The sequence below is a fragment of the Necator americanus genome, chromosome IV (assembly GCF_031761385.1).
Source record: "Necator americanus strain Aroian chromosome IV, whole genome shotgun sequence".
Taxonomy (NCBI): Eukaryota; Metazoa; Nematoda; class Chromadorea; order Rhabditida; family Ancylostomatidae; genus Necator; species Necator americanus.
This window is the reverse complement of record NC_087374.1, coordinates 26329574-26351938: the sequence shown is the minus strand read 5'-3', so window position 1 is coordinate 26351938 and position 22365 is coordinate 26329574. Positions and strand designations below refer to the sequence as shown.

The 22365-nt window shown below is 39.7% G+C and overlaps 2 protein-coding genes across 4 annotated transcripts; both read right to left on the bottom strand.

Moving 5' to 3' along the window:
- Positions 1–419: 419 nt before the first annotated feature.
- RB195_002757 (uncharacterized protein) lies at positions 420–12092 on the bottom strand (the record flags this gene model as incomplete). 3 transcript variants are annotated; one of them, XM_064200149.1, is made up of 8 exons in its annotated part: positions 420–538; positions 598–729; positions 4813–4983; positions 5053–5257; positions 5355–5476; positions 11112–11459; positions 11809–11932; positions 12003–12092. In XM_064200149.1, 8 exons carry the CDS (start codon positions 12090–12092, stop codon positions 420–422), a joined length of 1311 nt encoding a protein of 436 aa, XP_064056030.1. The 3 variants fall into 3 exon arrangements, with proteins under 3 accessions (XP_064056030.1, XP_064056031.1, XP_064056032.1); XM_064200151.1 differs by lacking the exons at positions 5355–5476; positions 11809–11932; positions 12003–12092 and adding an exon at positions 11604–11652 and having other exon boundaries at positions 5053–5199; XM_064200150.1 differs by lacking the exons at positions 420–538; positions 598–729; positions 4813–4983; ... (2 more) ...; positions 11809–11932; positions 12003–12092 and adding exons at positions 9787–9851; positions 11604–11652.
- Positions 12093–17855: 5763 nt separating this feature from the next.
- Positions 17856–18346, bottom strand: RB195_002756 (uncharacterized protein; the record flags this gene model as incomplete). Its single annotated transcript, XM_013442063.1, has 3 exons — positions 17856–17953; positions 18034–18133; positions 18254–18346. 3 exons carry the CDS (start codon positions 18344–18346, stop codon positions 17856–17858), a joined length of 291 nt encoding a protein of 96 aa, XP_013297517.1.
- Between the last annotated feature and the right edge of the window lie 4019 nt (positions 18347–22365).

Below are 22365 nucleotides of genomic sequence, written 5' to 3'. Positions count from 1 at the left end.
AAAGAATAAATAAATAATGAAAGAATAAATTGATAACACTACATATGAATAAACGAATAAGAGAATGAAACTATCTATGATAGAATCAGCAATATTTATAGGGACGAACTTTCGACATAGAGCTGTAATTTCATCGTTTACCCATCCAGCTACTGCTATTGAATAAATTCTGTTTTTTTTTCTCAAAAAAGTATTTATTTTTTGTTCATGTTTACTGAAGTACACATTTATGTTTGCTCCTGTTTCCTGTATTCTCGAGCCTTCGAAATTCTTTATTTTTTCGTACCCATGGATTAGCAATTAAAATAATGTGATGGAAATCTTTATTAATTTAAGAAACTCAGAAACTTTCTTTGAATACCCACAATATTCAAAAATTATTCGGTTATGTACAGACATATTTGGTGTTCTGTTCTCTCCTATTTCCCTTGGTTTACATTCAGGCTCTGTCCAGTGAGTTGGTTCACCATCGGATTTTGCCCGACGGGCTGAGGCGGTAGAGCCGGTGGAGGAAGGAATGGAGCTCGAATAATGCGGCCTAAGGGCACACTAATTTTGTGCAGTCACGTAATTTTCGTATTTTTTTGATTTACGTACCTGATTCAGTAATTATAGGATCGGGAATACCGTAGGCGACTTGTTGCCCAGTTCCACCACAGCCACCACCGTTGCAACCATTCTGAAGCATGGGCATCATAATCTGACCACAACCAGAACCTCCGCATGGGCCTAAATATATCAGGAATTAGGGGAAGCTGTCCCGATTTTCAATTATAGAAATCCTCGGAATGACTTGGTTTTTTTAGCCTTCCCTAATTTTGTAGCAATTTAAAAAAAATGTCCTTACTATAAGATTGTCTCATAATTGGAATGCGATAAGCACGAATTCCACCACAACCGCCGCATCCACCACCGTAACTCTAAATTTCATATGTTGAATTAGAAAGTCGGGATTATGGTTTTCCGTACCGTCCTGCATAAAAGGATGACTAAACACGAATCAGAGGTCCTCTGTGGTTGTAAAACTTATTACAGTACTAGCCGAACCCCCAATACAATAAGCACCATGAGTTGTGATGGGTTGAAAAGTATATACGCCAAATTTATAGAGTCAACTAACAGCAAGAAGTCAAGGCCATTCGGGAAAACCCTATTCTCTGTAGCAGGGAATGAAAACTGAAAGCTGACTGAAGATTCAAAGCAGAAAAGAAGTTTTGTGATAGTTTTTAGTTTTCTCTTGAGCTATCGTCTTTGGAACTCCAGACGTGAAAATTGGAATGCACATTATCATTTTACTCATAACAACAAAGCCACACCACATGACGACAACTGACACTCAGACGAGTTGTCCGCCTTCTGTTTCGCAACACCATATGGAACTGAGATTTTTGAATGTCGGAGAACTAGTGGAAATAAGGAAAGGTCTAGAACTTGGACCTCGATGCATTACCGTGCGTCCAAGGCATATGTAGCTTACATGACAATTTCTTGGCGTGAAATTGCAAGTGCATGTCTCAAACGTATATATTATTTGGGTCCTATTCACCCCAATGCACTGAATTTATTTTTCTAATCATTTAATTTATACGCTTTTATCAAAACGTAATCTCCATGTAGGCGGACAGAGATTCTACTTTTTTCACCTACCTGCATACATCCAGGAGGACATAGCTGACCCATACCAACAGCGAAAACTGTGACGAAAATAACGAGTCGAGAAGTCATCGCAATTGACTGTGAGAAAACAAGTTTAATTTTCAACTTCCTGCATTAGCAAAAGAGATCTGGGTCTATTAGGATCGAGAAAATGTTCAGGATGCCTCTCCAACAGAAAACTATTGAACATGCGGGAAAATTGCCTAAATGTCCAAGTCAAAGCGGGGGCCGCCTGAAAAAGAGAACCTGAGAGCCAGCCTAGGGCTTTTAAATGCTATGCTCATGGAGGAGGGTCAGTTCCGTGTGTGTTTGCACAAAAACCCAACGCCGTGTTTCAGTGCGCCTCGAAGACTGGGCAGATGACAAGAAATCACAACGTAAACGTTGTTTGCGTTGGCGATTCCGGCAGATCAAACAGAACAGCGAAATCGACGTCCACTCTCATGCGTAGCATTAGCAAGCTGATTAACCCGTGTTAATCATAACATAAACACTGCTGTGTAGATGAATGCGATATTCGATACGTTGGAATGAAGCGAATCCGTAATAATTGGGATTCTCTCCTCTGGAAGTTATGGGTACTCAGAAAAGTGGAGAAATATTCCCATGGATATTTTCTATAATTTGGTTGATGCACATAATTCGGAAGATTTTCAAAGCCTTTTCTGTTCTACTACCTGAATGCTTATCTTACCCTCACCTTCCTCAATCTCTCCTAGGTTGTTCCCTTATAAAATATCCCTTGTAAACTCTCCTATTTATTTCACAATGAGATTATGATATAGGGTAGTTCACAAAAGTTCTTAAAAAAAACTTCGTAAGTTTCTCAAGAACTGGAAAAAGTTCAAGAGCGTGAATTCCTTGCGGGAGTGTCCTATAAGCGAATCGTTCCTTGAACAGCTACCTTCCTTGTTCTACATTTGAGGTTCGATTTCACTCTGCTCACCTTAAAACCTGTAGAGATGGTGTTATTTAAAAATACGTCTCATCCCTGCCGTTATACGTTATGTACACCTACCTTTCTACAGTAATTACATCAGCTAGGGACATATGTAGTCACGGAAATTTTCAATGCTGTGCTCTTCTAACAATCAGGCTAGAAGCTAAAGGAAAGTTTCTGGGAGTTACAGTAACAACACAAAACACTCCCTATTGATTTAGGGGTAGGAGAACTCAAAATTTCCAGAGGCTCAGCGTACCCAGCAAAGCAACTTTTTACACCCATGTGATTGATGAAATCCACTTCAACTGCCTTCATTTCTTCATACTATGTTGAAAATTGCTAAGTTTGATCCCGGTTGGGACTTCCTTGGCGTGTTATTAGTGGGATTTATGGACGATACCCTTTTGAAGTCGTCAAAATTTCTGAGAACATATGTTATTCTTATCAGCGTAGGTGTTGTCTTTAATCGCGTTTTCCGCGCTGAGAGAATGTTTATAGAGGGCCGTTTTTCCGGTGTCCATAGGTGCAGCGAAAAACAATCACACGAAAATCCGGTTGGAACTACAATCGAAATGTGACACATCCACGAATTCACTTGGTTTCACTTCATCGCCTGTACATATCCCATCCCTTGCTTTAATTTACCTTGTGCTACTTAATTGCGAACTTTAACGAAGTTTAGTATAGCTTCGTTTTTTCTTCACGGTTATTTAATTAGTTAGAAATCCTTCATGTAATTCAATAATAAAATTAATATTTATTCGAAGATAATCACAATGCACATGTGAGAATTTATAGCGGAATATATGAGGTTCTCAAGTGCGGTTTAGAAAAGCTTCGTCGCTCTTTCTTGCAGATTGATAAATAAATAGTTGGGACGTTTGAAACCCAGTCTCCTCATCTGAGACTGCAGCAAAAGAAATGACAATAAAACTCGTCCCCTCCACACGGACGAGTTTTCCTTGTCACATTTTTTATTGCTTTTTTGGGAAGTGTTTCTGTCAGATTTGACACATTAGCAGGGAAATAGGACTAAAAAACTAAATATACAGAAGAAAAGCACTAAATCCGTACTGTACTATGAGCAATGAATCAATCGATAATTATTAGGAATCCTGCCGAATCACTTCGTATCGTGAGAATTGTCGTGAGAAGAGCATATGACTTCATCTATTTTCCAATGATTTGTGTACCAGCGGTGGCCACTGGAGGATTGAACAGTGGTACGACAATTTCTCCTGGAATGTAAATTCGTCTCCTTGCTGTAAGGGTGCGAAACAAACTAGTAAAGAAATGGGGCGTGTCCTCTTTGTTCATTGCAGGTTCGCTGCTCTTTATGGTACGGATAGAGGAAACTTGGATTTTTGATAGGAAATAGAAATGAAACTGTTGAATTTTCCAAAGCCACCTGACCATGTTTTAGAGGATCAGAGAACGTTTGACTGAATTTGTCAACTGAGTTCTTCCTCTTGATCCCAAAGTTCATCCTTTTTTGATCTGTTCTCTCTCTGTACAGCACCGAAACTTCTGCGAAACTTCTTTGTAAAGCTGTTTTTTTTTTGCCAATGTCCATCTTTTTTCCTTTATCGGACAATTTCCCAATCGCCACAATTGCAACTAAACAGAATAACGGTTATATTCTAGATGTTAAATGATGACTTTTCTTTGAAAAATCTTCTGCGAAAAAACTCCGGAGAAATATAGAAATTCTACTCGGATTATGGTCTAAAAACTTGTGAACTTATTATTCCCTCAATTTCACTGATCGCTAGTGTTGGATTCTTTGTCATCTGCTCTTTTTCTGTAGTTCTCATATCTTTTTGTTCTTTAAAATAATCATTGGTAAAGGAAGGAAATCCGCTAGAAACGTTTCAGAGACTTCAGTAGTCAGTTAGGTCCGATTTCTTTCTTGTGGCTACAGCATGCCGACAAAGTCTCATGGCAGTGATAGTTGTCTTAGCGTGATTACATAATTCAAGGTTATATGTATGAGTTTTGTGTAGAATGACCGCCTTTCCTATGGCACACTATTTCCCCATCATTTAAAACTGCTGGGCCTACTGCTGAATGATCCGTCAAGCGGTAACTTCACGTAATCTTAAAAACCTTGAAAGTGGGTGAGGATTGCTACGGGCCCAACTTTGCGCACACCTGGTCAGTGAGGAAGCGCTCGGCCATGCCCCCCACCCCCCATAAAACTCTGTAGAACTTACCACATGGTCCTGTTACTATGTCTGGAACACCAACGGGAGGAAGTGTAACGAGGGCACCGAGACCTACTTGCACCGGGCTAGCAATAGGGAATGGTAGCGCTGGTAGCGCTGGTAGCGCTGGTAGCGCTGGTAGCGCTGGCAGCGCCGGTAGCGCTGGTGCTGGACATGGACCTAAAAATTCCCGATTTTTTATTCAAATTCCCGTACAAGTGGAACTGTTTATAGGCATCATTAACTTACAACAAGGCAACCCTGCAGGAGCAGGAGCAGGGATTGGAAAAGGTGCAGGGGCGGCGGGAGCAGGAGGAGGAAGGGCAATGATTATCGTTGGTTTTTGAGTTGTAGCTTGCACGAACACTGGCGCTGGTGTCACCGGAGCCTGCTGGCCTGGCAGGCAGCAACAACAACAACATGTTGCGCTGGGGTTCGGGACGGCGCCGGTACCCTTTAAAATTTCTTCTTTTCAAGTAGCACTAGCATGAATGCTGCATCAATTACTTGTTTATTTATATGATTAAGGTTGATAAAGGATAACCACTCACAATGACGTTGTTGGTGATCCCTGATGCTATAAAGGAATGTCCCATTTGAGCCAAAACACAAATTGCGACCATGCAAAGTATAGACTTCATGTTCTTATGAAAAATCAATAGGTATTTTTTGCCTGTAATTTGAAAAAAATAGCCTTTTCTTTAGTAGTGCATTGATTTTTGATGAGAAAGAATAATAGAGCAGATTTCTCACAAATGAATTACGTTAGCAAATTTATTTGGTTGACCAAATAATAGAAAGTGAATCTGATTATGTCCGCAATTACACAACAATATCCTTGTGACAAAAATTTTGAGCTAGCTTTGAAAACCGCCGGAGCGGTTGCTAAAACTCAAAGGCACTGTATCCATATCAGCTCAATTAACTCTAAGCTCCTCCCACTTCACATAAATATGTGACCCAAAAGACTACTTTGCTCCACTATTTGTTCTTACTTATCAAAAAAGTTTCTGAATGGAAAGTATAATGATATTATTATGATTAGAATAAAAATTAAATTTAAACATGTTTTTCGAGAGAATATTAGTGGGATTCCAACAGTTTTCCAGCAAACAGGTAGTTAAAGGCGAAAAAAAAATTCTCTATTTTTATTTAACCTAGTAAAGATTACTCTTCCATATGCTAATCACAAAAAAAACGGAGAAAAGCCGGACTCCTCCCAAATATTTTTTTTCTGTTTTGGAGAAATGAGACTAAGGAAAAAAGTTCAAGGAAACACAAAAAAGGAAAAAACGAAAAAGAAAGAAATTAACATTAGTGTAGGCTTAGAGGAAAGCACGCTATGAGTTCTTTAACTATGCATCATTAAAAATATGTAAAGTGAAAAAAGGAGGAAAAGTCCCGATTGTGAAGGTTGAAGAAGATTGATTTCTGGATGCCCAAAAGGTTTCGAAGAACCTATGTACATTCATGGCATTCAATTAGGAATCATCAATCAGTTGCGGAAAAGGGTAGAGGAAGGTCGCAGTATGAGAGCACGTGATAGTAAAAACCATGGATGAGAATCCGAAGGATTTGCTCCATAATTGAGAAAAGCAACGATTAAAGAATTTCTGAAAAGGGAACGGATGGAAAAGGCAGTTCGCGATTTACGGATGGTATAGAATCTCCTACACCAAACTGGAGTGATTCTTGGCATCTTTCTGCGCTTTTCTGAGGATGCAAGGGGAAAGCAACTGAATTTAGTAATCTTTAAGAATCCAACATTCACACCAAGAGGAAGAATCTCTTGGGAATCGACAAACAATTCGATGTGCTATGATTGAATGTGTGTGCTTAAATAGTGAGTAGCAGGCATTTCGTCAACGAGTATTGTCAGTTTTTCTAATGATCACCGGCAAACAGCTGGTCCAGCAAATTGTGGACACAAGGAATGGTTGTGCCAACGAATCCTCTCGAGTTCTTGCTTATCATCGCACATCTGCACTGAAAAAAAACGTAAGCAGGACTGGTACGTCAACCGGACACGGCGTCCACCACCACACATAAAATCTTTGCCTGAGAAAATTTTAAATCATGTATGTGGATGACATTAAGAGCTGAACAGGAATCTTCCTCACTTTCTCTGTTGATCCCACATTGTCGGACAATTTAATTTGGTTGAACAAACATGAAAATACGCTCAAATATTTAAGGAATCAGTGGTTTGAGATATTTGGGCGGACAGTAGCTTTTTCACTAAACATGAACCAAATATCTTCTACCTTACAATTGCGGTGAAGATTTTGGAATATTCTTAGCTTCTGCGACATGCTAGTCTTAGGAATAAAAGTAAAATGTTGATGAGGAAGTAATTTTATGCAAGGTTTTCTGCGAAAATTTCTTCCACAACACACCTACTCCGTAGATTTTGAAAATAACAGTTCTGGCTAAGGAAAATCCAGAAACATTGCGATTTCTGTGCTAAGCTAACGTCATGTAATTCTTCACACAATTCTGCTAAACGCAGACGAAAGGATGACCGTAACTCAGTTGATAAGAGGTTTGGGATCGACTGTATGGTGCCATAGCACCCTTGGCCAGCAAAGCTTCTCGACACTCCAGTGCTGACAAATTTCTGCCGTACTTTTCATTGGAGGATAAAAACATTGACTTGGTGCATTGGCTGCACCTGCACCAAGTTATTGTATATGCCAGACACACGTCAATAAACCTCAAACGATTTTTAGTTGAAGTCGAATTCGTTGGCGCAGATTGATTGACGTCAGGCATTCTGCTCTGTTCTTTTATTACCTTTCCTACTATTATCCACTTTTTTCGCACTGGCGGCGGAATTTTGGATTTCAGTTTAAGTTAGTTTGAGTCTGCTAAATCATTAATTTATCGTGTGTGCATAAATAAGTGTGATAATATTTGAATCTCTTAGTGTTGTTTGAAAAATTTTGGGAGATATGATGCAGCAAGGAACGGTCTAGGTACGGCTGCAACTTTTTGAAATTTCTTTATCGCTTTTGTAAACTTCAATGTTTTTTTCTGATGAGATGAAGCTGTATGAGAATTTTGAGTACATCCGCTCTTCCATTTTGTTTGCGACCCGACCCTATGCAACTTTTGTGGAATCAATTTCCTTGATGCGATTGGAATGAGTTCTCATTCATAAATATTAGTAAATAGCAATGGTTCGTAGCGATTTTTATAAGTGTAATCTATTTGAGAATACACGTCACCATCATTCTTGGATTGAGTGGTTATGAAACAAAAGATAAAGACAAAGAATAAAGTGTACGGTTTTGACCAATTCCTATGGAGATGCGCCTACTTCTTGGACTCAGAGCGTTTGAGGTTTTAGACACAGCGGAACCTATAACCGACTGCGCTACATTCACCCATCAAATGACGAAAATAAAAATTTATTTTACGCTATGTAAACATGTAACATGCTTATATCTATGTAAACACAAACATATTTGCAAGGAGTGACTGAGTAATAAGTGTTTTCTTTAATAGAGCCGGATACGAGGTTGTTATAATCCTTTATTCGTGGCTAACGTTTCGGCAACATCGCCTCTTCAGAGCCTGAAAGGCTGAAATCGAACGTGATTAGTCCGATCAAACGCCTTATCCGCCCAACAAAGAAAGTCCTCCTGAGAAAGTTAACCATTGGGCCTCACAGCTACCAGTAGAAGATAACATCATGCCTTAGGATCAACTGACTATTCTGCAACTGCTAGATACCTGTTGTGAGGTGACTAGCGCAATCAAGTATCAGCCTTAAATAGGGCGCGAGTTCCCGCGTAATGCAGAGGCATTCCTCCTTGCGATTCATCTTTGGGCTCTTGGAGTGGATCCAAAAAGCCTCCAGAGCCTTGCGCGCCGCAATGCTAGGTTCGCGCGCCAAAATCGTGATCTTAACCTCAAAATCTTCTCCGTTGTGACGCCGCACCCTGTGACCACCCAATGCAGTGGAGTCACATGATTTCCTTTTGCCGTCCATGTGTTCTTTGATTCGAATACATAGTGGTTTAGCTATTTCTCCTATGTATTCGTCACCACACTGCACACAGGAAATCATATAAACAATACATGAACTCATGCAATCACCTTTATTGTTATCCGGGCATATTTTGCACTCCGATGTCGTGCAGATACGATCATATGGGCGATTCCGAATGAGTATTTGCTTAAGGTTACTAGCTCCACGATGGCAACAGATTCTTCGTTAGGTCTCCTTTTCCTATACTTCCGTGATACTCACGCCACTCAATTCTCACTCAATGTATGTCTAGCTCAGCAGGAAGAGATCTCACGTTGTATGCATAGTCAACGGTTCGAAACCGCTTGAAGCCAACCAAAGTTTTCATCCTTGGGAGGTCGATAAACTACACACAATTCACGCACTAATTAGTTATGAAGGCTTTAGCTGCAAGTTTTTTTTTTGCAAAGGGAAGAAGTGGTAATCGCTTACCCTCAAATACGCAGATTTTAGCGGCATTTATGCAGCAATACATTCCACCGAGTCATTACAGTTATGGGTTGAAGGGTTTTTCGAGAAGGTGAGGCTTTGGTTTTTGAAGTTTTTAGTTACTCAGTTTTTTCATTTGCGGACAGTGTTGTTGTGAGGCTCGAAAAAAACTAGTGCCACCAGTCCTAGTCTGACGTCACAGTGGTCACGAGCAAGTTTTTGGAAAACTCGTCCACGATAGCTCCAAAGTCTCTTTGAACACATTACAAATAGAGCTGTTTTTTTCTGTACATCTGTTTTTCTGTGAAATAAAAACTAAAGAAAAAACTAATAATTTGAAATTATTGTAGATTATTGTAGAAAATATTGTAAATTTAAACTGCGAATAAAGCAATTGACTCAATGATTTATTAACATAAATATATTTGCATAATGTACAGACAAATAATCGATCGATCAATACTGAGAACTTTGTCGGATCAAATACACGGTTCAGTGCCGCGTTCGAACCTATGCTCCGCCTATTTGCCAAACACTTGAGGAGCACCAGCTGCTTGATTATTGGAAAAAGACAGAACGATATTGGCTGAAATAGTAAAATTTACTAGGCCGAGGTAGCACGAACGGAGGAAACAGAACAATTTTAGGATAGGCGTGGCTTATACTACTTTAGATGAATATTTCCGAAAAGCACAAGTTCACTAGATGAAGAAAAAAAATGAAAAAAATCATTGATAAAAATTAAACTACTCGAAAACACAGTGGCTAAAGAAAATCCCTCTATTTTAAGTGACTGCAGTATTTTCCTACCAGAGGGAGCGAGAGGACTTCAAGAATTAGTGAGACGATGAGAAACCAGAACAGCAGGACCTTGACTTTCTCCTGGATCTGGATTTCACATGTTTTTATGCAGCATTCTAAGTCATATCAGTTCCCTAATACTTCTGCAATGTCGAGCGCAGCGCAAAACTCATGGATCCTTCGCTGATTTCTCAACATTTACCATTTTAACTTCAAATCTTTCCCTGTTCTGCGTTAGCACCTTCTCGGAAACATTCTTCTGACATGATTGCCTTTTAGAAATGAAGCCCACGATTTGAATGCAGCAAAAGAATTCGAACACGAGCCTCTTGGAGAAACGATGAAACCAAAAGTTTTCTTGAAAGCAAACTCAAATTCTAAATGTTGCGCTGCATAAAACCATTAATATTGCAAACTTTTTGACCTCAGAACAAGACAACTTTTTCCAAAATTGGGGAATAAATTGGTATTGATTTTTGTGCTTACATATAGCTGAATTTTTCGCTCAAAAAATGCTCAATACTTCGAAAAAAGGATCAATTTCTGGAAATTACTAAAAGGCAAGTGAATTTAGAATGCTGAGAAATCAAATGAATAGAATGCTTCATTTTACTATGGGTCAATTTTTCCGACATTCATGCTTCTAACGCTATTGGTGCTGCAAGTTTCGATTCAAAAGAATTCTTATTCTACAAAAGTATTTGCAAAGGTTTAATTTCACTTATTCCTCTATTGACCATTTAATCAATACGAGCTCCGCTCATTGTTTGAATACTTGTAGTTCAAAATCTTCATCTTTTTTAGCATTACTACCCCGCTTAAGAACAGTTCTCCCGCTAGGCGCTAGGAAGGCGCTAGGAAGTCCGAAGAGGACAACCGTCACAAACTCCCAGCTTGTAAACAATAGAGACCTGCTGTTAATTTTCGTCACTTCTACAAGGATTTGTTGATTACTCAGTGAGCGAAAAACGGTGTAAAGGATCTGCTTCGTGCTGGATGAATAATTTGTAAGAGACTCCGAGAGTTTTTTTTTTCAGGAACTTACGACATTGTGCGCCGGCCATGATGCTTGGTGCAGCAATCGGAGCACCCGCCACAGAAGCATCTGGAATCTGGATGGTCCCGATCAGATTGCAGTTACATTGCTGTTGTTGAAACGGTAGCTGTGGTAGTATTTGCGGTTGTACAATTTGTGGAAGCATGATTTGTGGTGCTACTTGCTGCGGTGCTGCTACCATAATTTGTGGTTGTTGTACAAGTGGTGGTGCTGGTAACATCACTTGTGGCTGTTGTGCTGTAGGTTGTTGAACTTGTATCACCACTTGTGGTTGCTGCGTTGCTTGCGGTTGTTGTACAACTTGTGGTTGTTGTTGTTGTGGTGCTGGGCAAGGACCTGAATATAACGCGAATGTAGTGGGGTCAAAACCTTCTGAAGCCTAGTGCAGATTCGCAAGTGGCTGCGTTCACAGCAACGTGGAGAGATCATCGCACGCCCAACTTGAAGTGTAGAGAGACACGGGGCTAGCGATGGTCCCACCTTGATCGGAGCCACTGGCCTCAGCGCGCAGCAGCTTACGGGACCACATCAGGTCCTTCTGACCCTATAATAAAATTACAATGTATAATATATGGTAGTATTTATAATAGTTGTTATGGGAATACAGTAGTATTTTAAGCAGTACTACTTTGCAGTTGCAAATAGTTACTGTAACAGCAATTTAACGACAACGTTGGGAACTTACAACAAGGAACCGGAACAGGAATCGGCATAAACACCGGCTGTGGTGTTGTAGTTGGTACCGGTGCCGGTGCGGCTTGAACGCTAGGCAAACAACAGCAACAACAACAGCTTGAACTAGGAGTTCCCTGGAAATTCTCTGTTGAGTTAGGGATAAAAATGATTGTTTAGGAAATAGGATTAAGTTGTTGTGCTCACAACAAGGCCACCGCCTAATCCTGATGTTAGGAAAGAATCGCCAAGTTGACCTATAACGCAGAGAACGACCACGGAAAGAATAACTTTCATTTGTGTTCTGAAAAGTGCAATGTGAACGAAGTTTAGATGGAGAGCATGAAAAAAAACGATTAAAGGGATGTTGTTAACAATAGAACGATCGCTGATGAGATTTAGAAGATTTTTCTTGAGCACAAATGGTATAAGTAGGTCGAGAACGGAAGAAAACGCCAACAACATCGAAACGAGCAATTCTCTTACTTCAGATGTATTTACATAGCTCAACTTCAACTGTACGGCTCTTTGCGCAAATCACTGGGCTTACTCATTACTCGATTTAAGTGCCTTGCAGAAGAAAAATTTTTTATGAACTCCTTCTAAAGATATAAACGGCGATGCGTAGAAATTTAACTTACAATTGAACAATTTTCCTCGTTTTCTTCGTGATTATTGTTTCCTTTGGTATCAATTTACAGTTTACCTCCCGTTTCGCACCTACTTTTGTAGGCCGGAAAAATTTACAATTTGAATGATTTGAGTTCCAAGGGCTAGCATGAGGTAGCTGAAATTGCATTGAGTTTCTCTTAATTTGCAATTTTCCTCAAAAAAGAGGAAAAGATATTATTTTCATGGTTTTATTACAAAAATTCATTTTTCCTTCACTTGATCCAAGCAGAGGGTCGGCTGTGGCGCAATCGGTTAAAGGTCCATTGTAGCCACACGGTCAATGGTTCGAAACTGACCTAGTGGAAACCAAACCTTTCATTCCTCTTGGGTCGATAAATTGGTGCCAAAACTCTATGCCCATCACTGCTTCCATTTGCGGGGAGGGGGGGAAATTGAAGGAACAAAAATAATAGGAGAAATAACATATTGAAACAATCACTGCGACTAAACGTGTATATATTTTAGAAACTCTTCACATAAGATTTCCACAAATCCTGCTCAAGTTTACTCACACACCAAGTGTTTATTGTGATTGACCATTCAGTGGCCGTCGTCTAGAAATTCGTTTCACGCTTGAAGGAAACAAATATTTTTCTTTGATGTTGACGCGTATCCTGAAGAACGTTCGAGTGTTGGGACTAAAAGCTACAGGATTATTGGATCTAGTTTAGAGTGAGCTCATTGCTAACGTCATGCAATTACTGTGAAAGCAACCGCAGCCGGGAGAAAGATATAAGTCCTTTAAAATGCCGAATATTGAATGACGATTTTTTCACATTTAGCATTTTGTTTCTCTTCTAAACTATTAGTACTGTTATTTTTGTAAGCAGAAGTTTCTTAGTATTGACCCTCGTAACTTTGACCAAGTTTATGACTTTGTAATGCCTAAAAAGTTTGGTGAAAAACTCCATTGAAATCAATAAATAAATAAACATCCAATTTATTGCAGCGTTTAAAGTCTCGAGGGTAGTTTTAACTGACTGAAAACCAGTATCCGCAATTTTTAAATGCTTTACGCGATCTGCTTCAAATTTTTCGATTTTTTTTCAATTTCAACTTTTGCAAGGTTACCCGCCGTTGTTGTTTTTGTTGTTATTAAGAATAACATGTAGTACTGTAATATTTCTGTCACAACAACTTCTGTTTACTCTGAGTCCACTGTTTCGGGAGAATGGAGGGTATGAGGGACGACAAGAGGTCAATGCATGTACTTATCTGTCAGTTACCATTAGTTTAAAACTTAACACTTCACCGTTGGACAGTATTCAATACATTTCATACATGCGCAAAAGCAAAATAAAGAAAAAGGGGAAAATTCCAGAAGTCGCCTCTGCCAAACAGTCAGAGTTCAGAATCAAATTGTGCCAAGATGAATTCAATAGATGATTGCAATGAAATGGATGAAATGGAATACGTTCTCCATTTGCTTCTTCCTGAAGCTTAAATACCCAGTGAAGAGCATCAGCTACGGAATGGTCACTTTTTCCTTCTAAGCAACACAAACAGGACGTTTTGCAAGAAGTCGTTCAGCAAATAAAACTTTTTCATTTTTCGCTCATCGCCTTCATCCAGTAAAAACACAATATGAGATATTACGTTGAGTTAAAGACCTGTGGGGAAAAATTTTGATTCTGGATTGTTTATGATTTCCACCTGGGCGCAGAAAACGCCTTTACCATTAATGTAAAATTTCAATAAAATTGTCCAGCCTTTCTCCTTCCAGTAAATCGGTAAAATGAACCACTTACACCATTTCCGCAGTGAAAACCACTTTTGAAAATCGAAAGAAAAAGGATTCTGAGGAAAAGAAGCATGTTTGCCGTGGTACTCTGCCAGTTTCTAGCGCAGACAAGCACGTCGCGTTTTTTTCCCCCAAAATCTTGCTCGTTGCACTTCGATGTCGTATGATGATTCACTCTCAAGTCCTGTAATATCATATCGACCAGAAACACATGTAGGTTACCGCAATTTACTAATTAAATTTACTTAACGTAATTCACTTTACAGTTAGTACTCGACTTGATTAAGTGGAGTGTTGAAGTGATTTATGTACAGACACAAGAGTCAGTCGCGTAGGAAGCGCGCAAGTTGCTGCGAGCGCGTAGCGGTTGTTAACATAAGCGCTACGGTTCAGACTATCTTTCTATCTATCTATCTGTACACCATCTTCATACTGTATAAAACAGATAAAGAGTAATTTTAGTGGGGAAAAAGTGATCAGCACACTGAGATGACACTTTTTGTAGTGCTTTAAGCGCAGCACTTAGTTGCGGAGCTCAAAGGTCGTCAAAACATTGCTACTGTCACAATTTGACTTGATCTGATTTTCCTTTGAACTTAAGAAAAGCATATGCTTACATTTTAATGCAGTTTTTCAAAGAATATTTGAATTTTCATAGTTCCACCGAGATAATGGCGTTTCCAGGAGATTATGGAGTTTAGGTTATCCCAATCCTGAATTTCTCCCTTTATCTTTCTACATTTTTTCCGTATAAATTGAGCAATAAATGTGTTTTATCAACATTTCAATCATCAAAGCAGTCTGTGACTTTCAAATATCAAGCAAATAAACAATAATAGCGAACAAACAATTGTGGTCAAGTCCATTCGAGTCGAGACCTCAAACAACTGTGGATTGGAATAGTTGACAGCGTGTAAAAAATTCATGAAACAACTCTAAATTTAGCAAGTCCACACAATAGAGGTTAGAATGAATCCAGTAATTTCCATCTTTCTACCCAAAAGAAACTGAGCACCAAGCAATAGAAGGTCCCGAGGCACTCGCTGGTCGAACAGATAAGGAATAAGTATTAAAAAAAACTTTTCCTGAACTTAGATGGTTGGTTTGAAGAAAGAGACGTATTTTCTCTACTTTTACCTCAAATGCTGATGCTACCCCAGTAAATACTAATACAGCAGAACAATGGATGAAACAACGAATGCGGGGAAATGTGAAATGATTCATCATTGAAGCGTTTGTAGATCTTTTTCACCTGGAACTAAGCAATTTTTTCTCAGTTGTAGCTAGTGCCTTTAGTAGTGCTCGTCTTACACGATTTACCTGTACTGATTTATTTTCCATTCTGCCTTGTCGTCGTCGTCGACGACGAGGGCGTAGTAGACATTGGATGAGTGAAGACAGGTGTCATACAAAGTGGTGGATTGAACAATGGTACGACTATTTCACCTTCAAAATTTCTCCTCAAATTCTGTCTTTTTCCGGAACTTTTTGAGTTCTAGACTCAAACTTTGAGGTTTTTTTTTTGAAAAATTAAGTTAGAATGAACTAATCAAACAGGTGCGAGCACGTGTGGGAACTGGTCCCACACATCTTTTTCTCAGGGCACCTCTACATAGTTCCCAGTGGATATACCAAATTTGTTCGATATTCGAGTCTCTATTGTGTTGTAAAGTGAAAATAGTAAAATAAAAAATAGATTTCACCCTTGCTCTGAAGAAAAGGAAGTTGAACTTTCTTCGAACATCTTCAAAGAGATTTCTCAAAGAAAATCAAGTATAGCATAAATTCAACATCAGTCATTCCTTTTCTTCCTTTTGTTTATCTCCAATCTTTTGATTGTGTTGATGTCTTCTTTTTTAAAAGAAAGGTCAACTCGTATCTGCCTCTCTGACTTGCAAAACTTCACTTCCAGGCCAACAGAACACAATTTGAAGTTCTGAACGGTTAGATTGTAAGTTTTGAACGTTCTTGAACGTTTGAACGAAAGTTTCTAACGTTCCAATTTTCCTAAGACAACCTTCAGTGTGTGTTAGCTCTTAAATTCTTTCCTTTTTCTTTTCTGACTCTTCCGAGGTTTGTTGTCAATTTGAGGATTTCGCGAAAAAAAGGAGATGTATAGACATTGAAACCATATGCAATCTTGAACCCCAATGTCAACATCTAAAGCGCTACCTGTAAAGCTACCGTACACTCAGATACCGTTTCGTTAGAGGCAGCATACCACGAATCTAATGTGGTGAGGAAATCCGTGGGAAAAGCTAGAGATGAGGTTGTAGATTGCGGGAGTGGTCCCGCTTATCGCTCCATAATCACGGTAAAAAACGGCGCGGGAATCGCCTTAGTTCCTGCAAGATATGTTAGAAAGCTTCTCTATGCACATGTTTCGGTCCTCTGGCTCCCTATTCATTGGTTTCACTTAAACAGACTGGTGAGAAGACATCACTGGTCTTCGATCGCTCGCACGTGGATGCGGCGCGTGTACAGGGAAGGCGCGTTGCATCTGGAATCGTCGTAAAACAAAACTGCGTTTTTCACACCTCTTTTACGATAATTAGGGAGGGATGAGCGGAGCAACATCCGCAATCCACTACCGGAAATCTTTGGCAGTAGGTTCCAGACGGCGTCGAAATCGAGATACGCTCCCTTTATTTATAGTTATACTTACATATGTTAACATGTAACACTATTCTTGAGGTAGAAGTATTAATTTTAGGAAGCAGCGCACGTTTAAAGGCATCACCTCACGAATCTGAGGTGGTGCAGATTTCACGTGGAGTATTCGTATACGGGATGGGAGACTATGGAGAGAAGGGTGATTCCGTCCATTTCTTCCTAATTGCCGTAAAGAACGGCACGTTCGTGCACAAGGCTGGCGCGCTCCAATCGAACTCCCTGTAGAAAATAGTGCGCCAGTACGCCTGAAGCCGTATCTTCCGGGCCGTTTTTTACGGCAATTGGGAAGAAATGGACGGAATCACCCCCTTCTCCATAGTCTCCCATCCCGTATACGAATACTAGACCTCAGATTACTAGGAAATCCGTACCACCTCAGATTCGTGGAGTGACGCCTTTAAAGCACGCATAGATAGCAAATCATCACAAAAACTCTTTAGATTATTCTGAAAAATTGAGAGTGAACGGCATCGTCGGTCTACTCCTAAAGGTTAAGCTCCCTACAGTTCTACACGATGCAAAATGAGAGACACGATCATCGGTAAATGCAAAATTCTACGTCTATCTCGCTCGGCGTCGCCTCTCATCACCGGTGTTGCTCAGTGTTGTTTCTCATGTTGCACCTTACCCTAGTTCGAATATTGTCTCGCAGATTTAATCGCACAATCTGGCTCGAAATTATCTACTATATATAATTTCTGATTATTTTGTTTTAATTCATCCATATTATAATTATTACAGGTCTAATTATCTACTACCCCAAAATTATACACTGAATTATCTACCTGTGCAATGAACGACGCAATACTACATCTACTGGCGGAACGCGCTGGAGCAGTTCACTTTGAGTCGGTTAGGGAAAGAACGAGGTGCTCTCGATTGAGTAACCTTAGGGATTCTCCACGGAACACGCACAGACAAATGGACGGGAATTTTTGCGGTTTATATAATGGTAGATTTTATAGATGTGTCACCTAACCGCATGGTCCACATATGACATCCGGAACACCTACAGGAGGTGGTGTTGGACATGCTACTGGACAACGGATACAACAAGGATTCCGTGGAGGTTCTGAAATTATCGGTGAAATTATCGTATAAAATTACAGGTGGGATTACCTTATGCAACACGACTCTCTACGAATAACTCACCACATGGAACAGCGACGGGATATGGTACTGGAACTGGACACGGAACGGGACATGGTACTGGACAACAGCGGCAAGGACATTGGCAACATTGGCCTCCACCCTAAAAATCATGGCAGTAAGAAATATTTAAAAATGTGTACAAAGAGCATAATCTGCTTTTGTTCCTATTCCTAATTTAAATCCTTTAAAAGAAATTTTAAGAGACAATCGAGCGACGCACCATTGAACCATGACCCATCCTTGATCCGCCACAACATCCTAGCGAGCCACCACCCCTAAAGCCACCAAAGCCTCCTCCACCTCCAAGCATCATAGTCGCGGAGGCCCTTACCAGAACTACTAGTGCTACGAAAGAGATCGAATTCATTCTTCTCAGCGACTTTCGATTTTGACTGAAATAAGGAATCCTTGTACAGTAACGAACACATACTGTCATAATATGCTGCACGGTGATAATATGTAGCGCAACAGAAAGCTCCGGAGGAAATGAATGTATGAAGAACCAGGATTTGGTTCAAAAGTCGGTAAGTTTTGTATATCGCACTGAAAGCATAGAAGAAGGATAAATTCACTGGAGTATTAATCAACCTGGGATGCGCTGAAGCGTTTCACTGCAATTCGCGATCGTTAAGGTTTTGGATCGCGTCTTAGCCTATACAACAATTTGCTTGGGCTAGTCGATGATCAAGTCAGTGTTTTTATCCTCCCAGACAAGTCTGGTACCAATTTACCGACCAAAGCAATGAAAGGCTTGGTTTCCACTAGGGCGGTTTCGAACCATCGACCGTGTTGCTACAGCGAACCTCTGGTTGGCTGCGCCACAACCGCCCTTCTACTCAGATCAAGTAAAAGAAAAATGGACCTTTGTTTTAAAAAAATGCAACTTATATCTTCTTCATCTTTTTTGAGAAAAAGTGGGAATTGAGAGGAAGTGAATAATCCATAATTTACCTCATGCTTGCCCGCCAGTCGCCCCGTATGCAATATTGCTGGTTCAAAACAAGAAATCGGGGTATCTGAAAGTCCACTCGAAACATAAATGAATTTTTTGAAAAAAACCACAGACACGTCAAATTTATGTATATTTGTTGATGTTTTGGATATTCACTGACAAAAAGCATTGATTTAGCAATTAAAATTAGAGTTTAATAGCTAAACAGTGCGATATTCCTAATGAATCCACTTTTCCAGGAATTACTTGATCCCATGCCATTTCTTGCTATACTCAGTTAAAAACCGCTCCTTATTGTCAATCAACATCCGTTTAGACGTTATGGAATCTCATTAATCAAACATATATATTCATATTTATTTATTTATTATATATTGGACGATAAGTACGTTTTTTTAGGGTAACCTACAGCGGATGATGTGTTTCGATAGAATGACGTAATTTTCACAAAAAGATATGTTTATAAAAAGTATCCTAGCGTTCCATCGTTCAGTTTAAGGAAGCTGATGCTCGCCTTACTCCATCAAGACGTGACTCCAAAAATCATATTAGATAGCACTAAGAAAATTCAACGCGATTTTGTGGGTTCACAGAAGTTCCAGGCTTCTTACGCTTATTCATCGTCCATTTGGTATCAATCCATACAACGACCTCTAACAGATGCAGTGTTGGTTGCTTTCAACAAATTGAGATCAGAAATGACTGGAATGGAATTTTTAAAGATTTTTTGGACTAATACAACCTAGAAGTGCAATTATCGTCTGTCATGAGTCTTCCGTTAATCTACTAGTAATTCTGACGTAAACAAAAATATTAGAATAAAATTACTGGAATATAAGAAAAATAAATTGGTAACGTAATAAAACCAGGGAAGAATATCACCACATATGCTAAAAAAATTTTTGTATTTGTTTCTTTTCTTCTTTGCAACATTCAATCTGGAGCTTCGATCGGTTGAAAAAAGGAAAGTGAAATTCAAGGTTGCCTTTTAAAAAAACAGTCAGAGCTGAGGATCACTGAGAATCCCCCGCCAAAGACATTGCTGAAAAATGACTGGGTACACACACTTCAAAACACTCGCTAGAGCAGTGTCACTACTGAAATTGACCTACTGACTACAGATCGCTTTTCGTATTTGCTGGGATCATGACATGTTTGTCCAGATGATGATCAAGCGAGTGTGAAGAACGAAATTGTCGGAACGAGTAGGTACAGAAGCATGAAAAAAGTAAGGATATGACCGAATTTTGGCAACCTGCTAACTCTAATTATCATCATTAAGCAGACGCATTAAAAACATTTGTCCTTATTAAAAATGCTCAAAATAATGCTGGAAAACTGCGAGCACCTAGTGATTTTCTAGGAAATTTCTGCAGATCACTAAGCATTGCCACTTCGGCTGTCTTATCAGACCACATTCAAAGTAAAAATAGTGACTACTGATGATTTTTTGAGATCAGAGCTGACGGAACAAAATTTTAGCCGCAGTAAGCCGCGAATGAGCTGTCTCAGTGATGGAAAAAAAGGTTGCTACACTCAACTTATATACTAGCCATAAAATCGGAAAGATCCGTGTGTAGCATGGATAACACCAGAACGGTCAGTACTCTACAAAGCAACGTGTAAACAGCATATCCAGTGCATCGGAGGTTTGAAGAGCCGCAGAGTAAATATATCACGTCAATTTTTGCCACGTGATTCGGCAAACATCCTGTGTGGAACTTCTTAATGGTAATCATAAGCAGACTTGTTGAGAAATCGTTGTCAAACAGAAAAGTTGGAAGAGAAAGTGAAGCGACGTCAACGAAAAAAAGACAATGGTAATAGGGTAGGGAAAAATAAAGTGCTTTTTGTTGATACATAATCCATAATCCATATGGAATATGCCGATGCGATTTTTTAATTTCATATTCATTGTTCGAATTCTTCATTTTTGAAAAATGTTTGAATATTCTACAAGATGAGTGGAAAAAAGGAAAAAAAAGTAACGAAGTAAAAAGAAAACCAAGATGTTTCATTGACGCCGGCTATTTTTGAACAATTAACCGTGCAATCGCAGCAAATCTCCCTGTCACTGCCCTGCGCCTAATCCCCTATGTATGTCCCATTAAACGCTGAGTTCTTGCGTTAACCAATTCCTTTATGATTATCTAGCGTGCTTCAATTCAGAAATGTTCAGGTCTATGAACACGTACAACGGACTATAAAAAGGAATTTTGGGTCCATCCCATATACTAGGTCCGTGTTTCCATCCTCAAGGACAAGTCTGGCACGACTTCATCACTTACCACTGCTCTACAACCTAGCAACCTATGCGCCGGGGGCAGTGCCAGGTTTCATGCACAAGATTGCATACACAAGATTTGCACTTTAAAGCTAAAAATCCATTACAGAGCTTCACCAGCGGAAGTGATCGGGTTTCACACAGGAGATGAAAAACAGAAAACGTTTGAGGAGAACCTCTTCCTGATAATTTTCATCTTACGATAAGAATTGGATTACCTCAAACCACAGCGTGAAATAGTCATACACACAAATTCTGAGAGAGCTCCTAAGTCTAAATTCAGTGCTCAAGAAATTTTTGAGTAGCACTCAAATCAGAGGATGCCAGAGAAATCCTTTAAAGGCATCACTCCACGAATCTAAGGTGGTACGGATTTCAGGTGGAGTATTCCTTACTATGTAGGGAGGGATTGCTTAATTTTCCACGCATTGGTGAATTCGAAAAGCAAACAGTTACGGAATATTTGTTTCTCGTATACGGGATGGGAAACTATGGAGAGGGGGTTGATTCCGTCCATTTCTTCCTAATTGCCGTAAAAAACGGCCCGGAAGATACGCCTTCAGGCGTACTGGTGCACAATTTTCTACGGGGAGTTCGACTGGAGCGCGCCAGCCTTGTGCGGCGCCGCATCTTCCGGGCCATTTTTTACCGCAATTAGGAAGAAATTCCCCCTCTCCATAGTTTCCCATCCCAGATACGAATACTCCACCTGAAATCTGCACCACCTCAGATTCGTGGGGTGATGCCTTTAATCATTCTTCTACTTTTAGTTTTTTTGCAATTTGAGCATCACCAAGAAACAGTGGTTTTCCTAATCAGGAACGCGTAGAAAAAAAAAAAAACAAAGCTAACCCCTCAGATTGGACCAAAATCTTTGGCAGCATCATTCTTTACTATATAGGAAGGGATTGCTTAATTTTCCACGCATTGGTGAATCCGAAAAGCAAACAGTTACGGAATACTTGTTTTATTTACAAATCCTTGAGTTTTTTTTGCTAGAAAAACAAGTTTTCACTTTCGCGTTACTTTTCTCCAAACAATGTCACCATGAGCACTTCTTCCCTTGGCTCTTCTCAACTCTTTTGATCTGTGTTTT